This window comes from Cokeromyces recurvatus (genome assembly GCF_025118155.1).
Source record: "Cokeromyces recurvatus strain NRRL 2243 chromosome Unknown BX663scaffold_37, whole genome shotgun sequence".
Classification (NCBI taxonomy): domain Eukaryota; kingdom Fungi; phylum Mucoromycota; class Mucoromycetes; order Mucorales; family Mucoraceae; genus Cokeromyces; species Cokeromyces recurvatus.
Window position 1 is genome coordinate 192,104 of NW_026251423.1, and position 11,775 is coordinate 203,878.

At 29.4% G+C, this 11,775-nt stretch overlaps 3 protein-coding genes and 1 non-coding gene across 4 annotated transcripts; 3 read left to right on the plus strand and 1 right to left on the minus strand.

Annotated features, from left to right (window-relative positions):
* Positions 1-1,622: 1,622 nt before the first annotated feature.
* On the plus strand, positions 1,623-3,148 carry BX663DRAFT_235298 (uncharacterized protein). The gene is made up of 4 exons (XM_051521830.1): positions 1,623-2,180; positions 2,258-2,333; positions 2,405-2,703; positions 2,779-3,148. The coding sequence occupies exons 1-4, from the start codon at positions 1,718-1,720 to the stop codon at positions 2,874-2,876; spliced, it is 936 nt and encodes a 311-aa protein (XP_051378726.1). The 5' UTR covers positions 1,623-1,717; the 3' UTR covers positions 2,877-3,148.
* Positions 3,149-4,106: 958 nt separating this feature from the next.
* Positions 4,107-4,178, minus strand: BX663DRAFT_t127. The gene has a single exon. It is a non-coding gene; the product is annotated as a tRNA-Ala (tRNA).
* A 1,128-nt stretch (positions 4,179-5,306) lies between these two features.
* On the plus strand, positions 5,307-7,785 carry BX663DRAFT_523964 (uncharacterized protein). Its single transcript, XM_051529578.1, has 8 exons — positions 5,307-5,514; positions 5,586-5,674; positions 5,737-5,925; positions 6,027-6,113; positions 6,245-6,292; positions 6,403-6,519; positions 6,587-6,902; positions 6,980-7,785. The coding sequence occupies exons 1-8, from the start codon at positions 5,489-5,491 to the stop codon at positions 7,659-7,661; spliced, it is 1,554 nt and encodes a 517-aa protein (XP_051378727.1). The 5' UTR covers positions 5,307-5,488; the 3' UTR covers positions 7,662-7,785.
* A 1,512-nt stretch (positions 7,786-9,297) lies between these two features.
* On the plus strand, positions 9,298-11,710 carry BX663DRAFT_523965 (peptidase family M41-domain-containing protein). The gene is made up of 2 exons (XM_051529579.1): positions 9,298-11,542; positions 11,621-11,710. Exons 1-2 carry the CDS (start codon positions 9,341-9,343, stop codon positions 11,693-11,695), a joined length of 2,277 nt encoding a protein of 758 aa, XP_051378728.1. The 5' UTR covers positions 9,298-9,340; the 3' UTR covers positions 11,696-11,710.
* The last annotated feature ends 65 nt before the right edge of the window (positions 11,711-11,775 follow it).

The following is an 11,775-nucleotide window of genomic DNA, read 5'->3' on the forward strand; positions in this document are numbered from 1 at the left end:
ACATAATGAGGATTATGTTTTAAGTATGTTTTTTTATAATTATTATTATCTGCAAGTCAGTCTTAAATTTATAAAAAATATATAGCATCATATACAACATTTTTTCAGACATATATAAGGTGTATTAATTTTATTTCGCTTCAAATATATTGCTGTTATAGCGATATAACAATAGTCATTCACTAAACAATTTATTCAATTAAAATAAAATGATTTGATAGGTACTCTTTTTAAGTTTTTTCGGGTTTATTATAGTAACTATTTTCTTTTTTTGGCCGTGTAGAGAATATAGTTTGATTTCACTGCCTAATATAGGAAAAAAGTAATACAATAATATGAAAAATATAGTAACTGACGCCTTCTAAATAGTTATTCCAGGAATTGATAGGAATAGCAAAAAAAATAATTTTTATAATACTGTTTCTTTATTATATAATTATATCACTAAGGAATTCTCACTCAGAAACTTACTAGTGTCTATGTTTATATTTTTTAAACACAGGGCGTATACAGTGGCAAGAAAATACTTTTTTGTCAAAAATAGTATTATGAGTTATTCAGCCTTATAATATATGTATGTCAAGGTCGATTTTAGCTTTATTTTAAAGAGTAATTAATCAAGGATATCATTTGAGAGTCTTCAGCTTTATGTTATTTATAAAAAAAAAAAAAAAAAAAAAAAAAAAGCGGTATGATTTAGTAAATTACATAGCGATTAAATGTAAATATACTCATAAGAGAATCCATCTAAAAAAACGTTTATTTTATCGTCATTATCTATCAATCCCTATTTTTTTTTTTTTTTTTTGGCCCAGCTAATCGTAGCAGTAATCAGGCTCTCTTTTAGTAAATTAAAATCCCATCGAGTAAATATACATGACAAAATTAATTATAAAAACTCTGACAATCGTTCTATCTGAAGAGGCAGTATACTTTAGATTTCTAACTATTTTGGTACTTTATACTAATTTTATATGCCTACAGTACGAATTTGCATACAACCTGTTTTTAAAATTATAGTGAATAAGCTTTTTTTCTACAAGTAACGTTCCTAATTTTCTTTAAAAGTCAGCTTGATTTGCTTTAATCACTGAAATCTACAACGACTATCTGAAATTACTACATATATTTGGACACTTATTTTTTTTTTCATTACTTTGAAAAGACTTACTTTTTTTATTTTTAACATACATTTTTTTTAATATGCAAAAATAATTCGTAAAAATTGTTGTGTATTCTCATTTATTCATGGATTTGAATAAATATGCGTGCATATTAGAATAGTATGTTACATTATATAAAATATCAGCTTTTTATTAGGCACATGAATAAATATAAGTAATATGTATGACAATTACAATAAATGTTTATTCAGAAAAGTTATTCATAGAAAAGTTACAAGGCAGAGTTATTTTTTTTCTAAATAAAATATTGAAATAACTTATTAAAAAAACACAGAAAAAAGTATATTCCTGTAAAGCATGGTTTGTATTACTCGAAATAATGAGTTGTTATAACAACTAATTGAAACTGAGCTTAGACATACAGTGATTTTTTCCATATATGTCTAATATAGTTTAATGATATGGATACAATAAAAAAAAAGATAAGGTACAAAAGTTATTTCTTGTTTCCTTTTTCTCTTTTTTTATATTTTCTTTTGTCGAACCATTTAAATAGGTACTCTGTCCATTCATTATTACCATAAAGGAGAATTATGTTCAAATCTCAATTTTTTTTACTATTTATTGTCATTGTCATTTGCCTAATTTCAACTATCGAAACAGCAAAAACAAGCATAAAGAAAAAAACAACAAAAAGAAAGGTGGCCAACAGAAAGAGTAAAATATGGAAGTTTTATAATTGGAATAAATACGGCAAAGCTACTGTTGGTAGAGATACTGTTTGGGATAAAACTTGGGGTATACCTGAGCATGGGGGCTGGCTTTGGTATTGGAAGGATGCTGACAAATTAAAAAATGTACTTGTTAAGGCTCCTTCCGGTAAAAAGAAAGATCTTGTGCTTAGAGTTACATATCCTAAAAATTCAAGAAATCCTGAGGAAAACCCTGTGGGTGGTCTTGGATTTAAAGCGGAGCCTTTGACAATTGATAATAAAGTGAGAACTGTTGAGTTCCAGTACAGTGTTTTTTTCCCCAAAGGATTTGACTTTAATAGAGGTACTTACACATATAACTATTCTTGAAAGAAAGAAAGAAGAAATTAACGACTTGAAAAATTATTGTGTATATAGGAGGTAAACTTCCGGGCCTTTATGGTGGTCATGGTGATTGTACCGGTGGCGATGGATCAAAATCTTGCTTTACCACTAGGTAATACACTAAAACTTCCGATACAGATGAATTTGAATAACACTTTTCTTTTTTTGAAAAAAAAATCATAGATTCATGTGGAGAGACGGTGGTGAAGGTGAAATTTATGCCTACTTACCCGAATCTGCTCAAAGATCTGATTTGTGTGATAATAAAATCAATATTTGTAATCCTGATTATGGCTTTAGTTTGGGTCGTGGAACTTTCAAATTTACTAGAGGTAAATGGCTTTCCATTCGCCAAACAGTTGTAATGAATACTCCAGGAAAAATGAATGGGCAAATTATTATTCATGTCAATGGTAAACGTGTTTTTACAGAAAAGAAATTAGTAATACGTACAAATAGCTCTAGTCGTGTTGCTGGTATTAGTAAGTGATCATTAGGAAATATCTTAACAAATTATTAAATTAACATTTTTTTTTGTATATACTTATTCTTATTAGTGTTCCATACTTTCTTTGGTGGCTCTGATAATACTTGGGAGACACCTAAAACACAATACAGCTATTTTAAAAACTTTAGTCTCAAGGCTATTTATTAAACTATTAGATTTTTTTCCTGTCTAATATATGATATCTCCAAATATATTTAATATTGTATGTTGTTAAATTAGTAACTGTTGCTTTATATATATATATATATTGCCTTTGTTTAAATGCAGTTTTACATACTTCTGCTATTAAATGAATTGTTAGCTTAAAATTAGCAACCTTCGATATAGTTTGATCCAAAATGTAAATAGCTAGTATATATATACATATTTATATTTATATAAAAGACAATAAAAATTACTATTAAATTGAAAGAAAAAAATCAGAATATATTTTATCATGAATAAAATATTTGAAATTAGATAGACATAAAAGCTAAACATAGCAGCTCACTTGGTAGAATTTTATAAACAAGCTTTATTTAACAAGTTCTCTCTATGTTGTATACAAAATTTAATTTGATTGAATTTTATATAGAGTCTAGAAATGGAAAACATGATGAAAAAAGAGATATAATTATATTCTCTGTTTTCAAATAACTTAATTAGCTTTATGAGGAAGAACTTTATCTATATCTGAATAATGGCCTTTTAAACTATATTTTATTAAGAGCATCTTTAGTACTTTTAAAAAATTTATAGTAACGTTTTGTTTACTACTTGGCGCTGAGAAAATTGTAATGCTTATACAATTTAGCATTTTTAATAATAATAATAAAAAGAAAGCTAATTATCTACAACAATAGTAATCATATGAGAATAGCTATCAGGATCATACTCAATTTTATATGTTGTAATCCTCCAATCGATTGGATATTGAGACTCGTAAACAATTTTAATACCTTTCTAAATAATAAAGACAATATTGTTGATTATCATAATATTAAAGGAAGAATACTAAAATATCATAAGTACAATTATTACTATATTCATTATTGATTGAAGATGATAATAAGGATAGCAATTATTAGTGTTAATACTGATCTCAGATTAAATACTACAGTTTATGGCAAATCTTTTATTTTAACCATGTACTTGCAGTCTAAAGAAGAAAAACAAATCATGCTATATATTGACTTTTAGGTTACAGATAATGATTATTTATAATAAATAGTTATAGTAGCAATATAACTACTGCTGTAAATATACAAATAATAAAAAGAATCGTCGGATAATTTTTATATGAAGACCCTTTTTGACAATCATAAAAAAATTCATTGCTTCACGCCAAGATCAGATTACTTCGCGCACTACTCTCCCCAAATTATCATATCAAAAAAATGGAGAAAGCGGGGTTTGAACTCGCGACCTTTTCTATGCGAAAGAAATGTGATACCACTACACCATTTCCCCATTGACGGAAAAAAATTTTCTGATACATCTTGACATTATTAAAATTATTAAAACTCCGACTAGAACAGCCAATCATAATTGTTATACGCTTTTATTTTTACTAGTTTTTTAAAATAATTTCACGATTTTTTTGTAAATTATATATATTTTTTTGGTAGTCAAAAAAATAATTTAATTAATCCAAAGTTTGATTATAATATAAAGTTGTATTCCTTTATGTCAGTATAATGTTATTAACTAAAATTAATAATTAAAAGAGATGTGGTTCAGAATAGTTAAACATGAACAGATTGGAATGACCCTTTGGAATGAATGCTATAAAAATGAATCTTATGCAAGTTTATATACAAAGGATAAAATACACACTATGTCAACTATTTTTTTTTTGTAGAAGAGTAGATAAATTGTTGTTTATTCGATCATTGATTTTTTGTATTTGTTAAAGAAAGCTTTTATTAGAGTTGGCTTTCCTTTTTATTTTTATGGTATGAGATATTAAGGCTACTACTCATTCTTATTTATAACAATATTTATGATAGTTGCATTCAATTATATTCGTAAAAAAGTTAATCATCAGAATATTAAAAGCAAAAATATCAGTAAACTTTACTACATAATTTTATGATAACAATGATGAATACAAAAAATATATATATATATATATACAAATATGTATTTATGTATTACTGTATATAATATAGACTCAGTTAGAAGATTTAACATTCATACAGCTAATGAAATATATATTGAACTTCTTTAGTTTATTTGTTGAGTTACTTGGATCCCCTCTTTCTCCTTTATAAATGATCTTCTCGTGGGAGAAACAGGAAAGATGCGGTTCCCACGACTAAAGAGTATTATATTTTTAGAAAGTCTACTTTCAAACAAAAACGCATAAAAAGCCCCATTACACTTGAAGGAACATGTTCTCCTCACGCAGAGAATATTACACGCGCTATATTTTAATGACATTATTTGTGTTGTACTTTAACGTTTCTTTCAATTCTTTAAATTACATTAAATAGAAAAAAATAAAAAGATTGTCTGCATTAAAAAAATAAAAATAAAAATAAATAATGATCGATAGTTTTTTTTTTTTTTTTTTTTTTTTTTTTTTTTTTTTTTCCGCATTAAATGATTTGAGTTAATGTTCAGTTTTACCCGAAATAAAAATGAAATGTATTTAATATCACCTTATTTATGTATATTTATTATATAATTTGAAACCCCTTAAATACTTCAACTTCTTCCCTCGTCTTGTCTTTTTTCTTCTTTCTTTTCTTCTTGTATAGTCAAACATTGTTATAAAGATGCCTTTTCTTTTAAATCGCTTACCGTAAGTCAAACATAACTTAGCCTTGCACATGCGTTTCAAATAGTGGAAGTTAATTACCTTATATGCTTTAGGTCTATTGTCAGACCTTTATCAACTGCTACTTCTCGTTCAATTAATCGTGCTGTTGTTCTTCCATCAATTGCAAGATCCTTAACCACAGGTAATTTTATTCTGCATTAAAAAAGAAAAAACTAGTTTATTTAACCTTCTTTGTTACAATAGCTGCTACACAAATTGCTTGTAATAGCGATGAGCCTTCTTTCTTACAATCTGTTGAGATGTATTATGATCATGCTGCTGGACTTAGCAATATTAAACCCCATACACTTGCTCATCTTCGTGCTGTCGATAGTGTTCTTCGAGTCACCTTTCCTATTGAAATAGAAGATGGGAAATATGAAGTAATAGAAGGTAAAGAAACATAAAAAAAATAAATGAGGGAGAATATAACCAAAAAAATAAAAAACGGAAAGTGCATTTTAATGCAAACTGATTCTTTCTTCAATCCCCAGGATATCGTGCTCAGCATTCTCGTCATCGTTTGCCAGTTAAGGGTGGTATTCGTTTTTCTGAAGAGGTTGACTTACAAGAAGTTGAAGGTAAATAATAGTGCAAATAGAGAGAGAGGTGGAGAAAAAGAAAATGATACATAAGAGATACAATTACAAAAATATGCAATTGAGTCGGAATTTTTATATCTATTTTTCTATATATTTGTTATTATTTTTAGCATTGGCCTCACTTATGACATATAAATGTGCTGTCGTTGATGTCCCATGTAAGTTTAAAATCTTTTGAAAAATGTACACCTGAATTTTAGAAAATATTAAAGATGAAGGTAACTGATAAATCATTCTACTTTTTTTTTTTTGGTATATCTTTATATAGTTGGTGGTGCTAAAGGAGGTATCAAAATTGACCCTAAAAAGTATACAGCCGAACAGCTGGAAAGAATAACTCGTCGTTATACTATGGAATTATGCCAGAAAAAATTTATTGGTCCTGGTAAATTCAGGAAAAAAAAGAAAAGAAAAGAATTTTAGTTAAAAAAAAAAATCATTTCTTTTATTAGGCCTTGACGTACCTGCTCCTGATGTTGGTACTGGACCTAGAGAAATGGCATGGATTATGGATACTTACTCACAATTTAACGTGGGCGACGTTAATGCTGCTGGTTGTGTTACTGGTAAGCCTCTATCGCTAGGCGGTGTTCGTGGACGTAATGAAGCTACTGGTTTAGGTGTATATTATGGTATTCGTGAATTCCTTAGTTACCCTGAAGTACAAAATAAGACGGGTTTAAGTGGAAAAGTCTCTGATAGTAGAGTTATCGTTCAAGGCTTTGGTAATGTTGGCTATCATGCAGCTAAATTCTTTGAAGAAAATGGGTAAATGTGACATATAACAACCAAAATAAGCAATACATATACATATACATATATATTAACTAATATAATCTATATAGAGCAACTATTGTAGGTATTGGTGAAAGGAATTGTTCTATTTATGATCCTAAAGGTTTAAACGTTGAGGAGCTTTTCAAATATTATCGCTCTAATCAAACTTTCCATGGTTTTTCTAATACCGCACAAGTTTCTGAAGAACCTAGTAAGATCCTTGAAGCTGACTGTGATATTCTTATTCCTGCCGCTCTTGAACGTCAAATCGGTCTACGTAATGTGCGCAATATTAAAGCAAAGATTATCGGCGAGGGAGCTAATGGTCCTGTTACCCCAGGTGCTCATAAAATTCTTGAGGAATCAGGAAAAGTAGTGATTCCTGATTTACTTCTTAATGCAGGAGGTGTAACTGTTTCCTATTTTGAATGGCTAAAGAACTTGTCTCATGTTCGATTTGGTCGTATGAATAAGAAATGGGATGAACGCGCTCGTTCCAAAGTAGTTGCCCTAGTAGAAGAAAACGCAGGACGTGTATTGACAGAAGCTGAGCGTAAAGCAATTGTTCATGGTGCTGAGGAAGCTGATCTTGTTTATTCTGGTCTTGAGGATACTATGATTCAAGCTTGTCAAGAAACTAGACAGACTGCTCAACTTAAGAACGTTGATTTTAGAGCTGCAGCTTATATTAATGCTATTCAAAAAATTGCAGCCGTTTATGAAGGCTCTGGCATGCTCTTTATGCATTAAACCTTAGATATGAAACGTACGTATTTTTGTACTATATGTAAATAAAGTGCATACATACATATATATATACATATATATATTTCCTCCTCAGATAAAAGGAACTATCTTAATTTAATAAATGAGTATACAGTATCTTTAAGTATATATTACTTTAATTGAAAAGTATATCATCAAAAAGATTTGTACTATGTAATTTTGAGGAAAGCTGTTTTAACAAGTTATAAATCAATTTTTTTTTTTTTTTTTTTTTTTTTTTTTTTTTTTTTGAATCTAATGATCATGGAGATAAAGGTTTTAGGAATTTTACAAAGCATTATGTCAAATGTTTTAATGCTGTTGGAAAATCTTTTCGACTGTTAATATGTCTTAAATAATACATTTACATATACTCTTCTTCTTTCTCTTCCTTCAGTAATTAGATAATCCTCAGTCAGAGCCTCTCACTGTTTTGCTAGCTTTACTATAAGTGTCCACATTCTCAAAAGCCTTAAAGTTGAAAAGCAAATGTAATATGAGCATTATCTTTATGAATTAAAACTTTATGGATAACATCGAATATTCTAACAAAAAAAAGGGGTTTTAATATATGAAATGGAAGTCATTATTCATTTATAGAAACATTAAATAACTTCTAATATGGAGCCTAGATTCTTCTTGCCATACTTAATCTTTCAATCTTTGATATTAAGCTTATCTAATAGATAAACAATTTGTAAACACAGATAATACATTATATAATACAACTAATTATTTTATAATACTTTGCAGTCTTTGGATGAAGTTAGTTCAGCATTGAAAGCCCACTTCAAATAAAGTTATGGTTATTTACAGTTTTCTTTGATAAGTTCAAAGCACAGACAAGGCTATATTTAAAATATATTGTTTGAATTTGATAGGTATTTTGATGGTGGTAGACTTAAAATAAGCCATACTCATATTTTGTTAATAACAGGATATCAAAAAAAAAAAAAAAGCCTTTATAAGGTGCTTGTATAACTATTTTTACGCCTATAAAAATTATGCTGCCCATTATTAACCACGAATAGCATTCCTTATGACTCACTTTCTCTAGCTATGTATTTGATTTGACATAAAAATATAAAAGCTATTTATATCAAGTGAAACTGTAAAAAAGAAAAAAAGCAATATTTTAATCTTTCTGAAGGGCAAATACCATAAAAGAAAATTGCGCAGCCTTGAAGATTTTGAGGTAGAGTGTTCAAGTTATTAGTTTCAATATACAGTTTCCATTCCAAAATTTCCTTTTCTTTTTGTTTATTATGGATCAAAAAAAAAAAAAAAGATTCATTAACAAATAATAGACATTAGAGATTAATATATTTAATTCTGTATTTAAAGCTGAACTAGACATTGGTCATAAATATATAAACACATCATTTTCACTACGTTTTACAAAAGGCTCATAAAGCAATTCATATATGATATACGGACTTGAAATAAAAAACAAAGTATTATGTGAGTATATACATCTAACCAGTTAAATTCAATTTGCATAAGCAGCAGTAATGGCAAATAACAGCCTTATAGGAAAGAAAGCCCGACGTCTTACAAATTTATAAAAAATGCATAAAATAATTTCTGGGGGAAATGGTTTATTCTATTTATTTTTCTAAAAAAAAAAAAAAAAAAAAAAAAAAATAAATAAATAAATAAATATTATGTTATCACGATTGAATATTACCAATTCAACTAAGAAGTATGTCATTCAATATAGTTTTCGTAATAAAAAAACTAATATACTTCAAGTTCATGACAACAATGCTTCATTACTAAAATGTAATTCAACTATTCGTTTATATTCAACTAATAAAAAATCACATCATTCAACAAATGAAAAAGAGCCTTTTAATGTACCAAAAGGATTTGAGAGTTTCTTCAACAAGTCAAAGGGTAGACCAAATACAACAACACGACAAACAAATACGGAAAAGATACCTCATAATAAAAATACTGATCCTAAACAACAGTTACCGGAAAAGCCAAATGCTAATTTCATTTTAGGTACCATTTTGGGTACTTATCTTCTTTACCAAATGACATCACCTACTGATGATTCGCAAGAGCTTACATGGCAAGCATTTCGTACAAACTTATTGGATAAAGGCTTAGTGGACAAACTTGAAGTTGTGAATCGTAATCGAGTACGAGTTTATTTAAGACACGAAGCAAATTCACTAGGTGTATCTCCTCGTATGAGTTATTATTTTTCAATAGGATCTGTGGATGCATTTGAACGTAATCTGGATAAAGCACAGAATGAACTGGGTATTCCATTAAACGAACGTATCCCAATAGCTTATCATGATGAAGTTAGCATAACACAAACCTTGTTACATTTTACACCCACTTTACTTTTAATTGGTATGATTTATTATATAACAAAAAAGGGTCCTGCTGGAATTGGGGGCTCACAAAATGGTATCTTTGGGATTGGTAAAAGTAGAGCAAAGATGTTTAATCAAGAGAATAAAGTCAAAATCACGTTTAAAGATGTAGCAGGTGCAGATGAGGCTAAAGTTGAAATTATGGAATTTGTTAATTTTTTGAAAAACCCTACCATTTATGAAAAGCTAGGCGCTACAATCCCAAAGGGTGCCATTCTATCAGGTCCTCCCGGTACTGGTAAAACTCTTTTAGCTAAAGCCACTGCAGGTGAAGCAGGTGTTCCTTTCTTTAGTGTCTCTGGTTCAGAATTTATTGAAATGTTTGTCGGCGTTGGTCCCTCTCGTGTTCGAGATCTTTTTGCGACTGCCAAAAAGAACTCACCTTGTATTATATTTGTAGATGAAATTGATGCAATTGGTAAAGCAAGAGGTAAAGGTGGACAGATGGGCGGAAATGATGAAAGAGAAAGTACCTTGAACCAATTATTAGTCGAAATGGATGGGTTTGATTCAAATCAACATGTTGTTGTTTTAGCAGGTACGAATCGGCCAGACGTCTTAGATCCTGCTTTGTTAAGACCAGGTCGTTTCGATCGTCATATCACAATTGATCGACCTGATATTAGTGGTCGGGCTCAAATTTTTGAAGTACATTTAAAGCCAATCAAGACAACCATAGACAAAAAAACCTTAGCTCATAAACTAGCCGCTTTAACACCAGGATTTGCAGGTGCAGATATTCATAACGTTTGTAATGAAGCAGCTTTAATTGCCGCTCGTCGTGTTAAAGCAGAAGTAGAGGAAGTTGATTTCGAAGACGCTATTGAGCGTGTTATTGCTGGTCTCGAAAAGAAATCTCGTGTTTTATCCCCTGAAGAGAAAAAAACGGTGGCCTATCATGAAGCTGGTCATGCTGTTGCTGGTTGGTTTCTTGAACATGCAGATCCTCTTTTAAAAGTATCTATCATTCCTCGTGGCTCAGCTGCACTAGGTTACGCACAATATTTACCTAAAGATCAATATCTGTATTCCAAGAAGCAATTACTTGATCGTATGTGTATGACTCTAGGTGGTCGTGTATCTGAACATATCTTTTTCGATACCATCACAACAGGCGCACAAGATGATCTTCAAAAAGTGACCAAGATTGCATATGCTCAAGTAACAGCCTATGGTATGAATGAAAAGGTTGGGCCTATTTCTTTTACAGATCCTTCTGGCGAACAAAAATTCCAAAAGCCCTTTTCTGAAGAAACAGGTACAATAATCGATACTGAAGCTCGTAAATTGGTTAATGAAGCTTTTACTCGTACATTAAAGTTATTAACAGAAAAGAAGAATGACATTGAAAAGATTGCTAAATTATTACTAGAAAAGGAAGTCTTGACTCGTGAAGATATGGAAAGGTTATTAGGTAAAAGACCTTTTAAAGAGCATAGTGTATATGATAAATACGTTAGAAAACCTTCTCCTGAGGTAATAATAATTAATAGTGCATCTATCCATATTAATAAAAAATTTACTAATGCATATATATACATGAATATATTATAGTCTATAGAGGCGCCGCCAGATTTCCCCGAAAATGATATAGACGACAACGTAAAATCCAAAACGGATAGAAATTAAAAAAAAAAAAAAAAATAATAATTTTATTTTATGTTGAATTCATAATAAAATATACTACAATATTGCAAAGACAATATCAA

What these genes read in the sequence shown, in the direction of transcription:
- BX663DRAFT_523964 (XM_051529578.1), top strand. Translation starts at nt 5,489, where the DNA reads ATGCCTTTTCTTTTAAATCGCTTACC. An exon ending in TTTCTTTTAAATCGCTTACC is followed by an intron (nt 5,515 to 5,585) that starts GTAAGTCAAACA and finishes TATATGCTTTAG; the next exon opens with GTCTATTGTCAGACCTTTAT. An exon ending in TGCTGTCGTTGATGTCCCAT is followed by an intron (nt 6,293 to 6,402) that starts GTAAGTTTAAAA and finishes ATCTTTATATAG; the next exon opens with TTGGTGGTGCTAAAGGAGGT.
- BX663DRAFT_235298 (XM_051521830.1), top strand. Translation starts at nt 1,718, where the DNA reads ATGTTCAAATCTCAATTTTTTTTACTATTTATTGTCATTGTCATTTGC. An exon ending in AGGATTTGACTTTAATAGAG is followed by an intron (nt 2,181 to 2,257) that starts GTACTTACACAT and finishes TGTATATAGGAG; the next exon opens with GTAAACTTCCGGGCCTTTAT. An exon ending in AAATCTTGCTTTACCACTAG is followed by an intron (nt 2,334 to 2,404) that starts GTAATACACTAA and finishes AAAAAATCATAG; the next exon opens with ATTCATGTGGAGAGACGGTG.
- BX663DRAFT_523965 (XM_051529579.1), top strand. Translation starts at nt 9,341, where the DNA reads ATGTTATCACGATTGAATATTACCAATTCAACTAAGAAGTATGTCATT. An exon ending in TTAGAAAACCTTCTCCTGAG is followed by an intron (nt 11,543 to 11,620) that starts GTAATAATAATT and finishes AATATATTATAG; the next exon opens with TCTATAGAGGCGCCGCCAGA.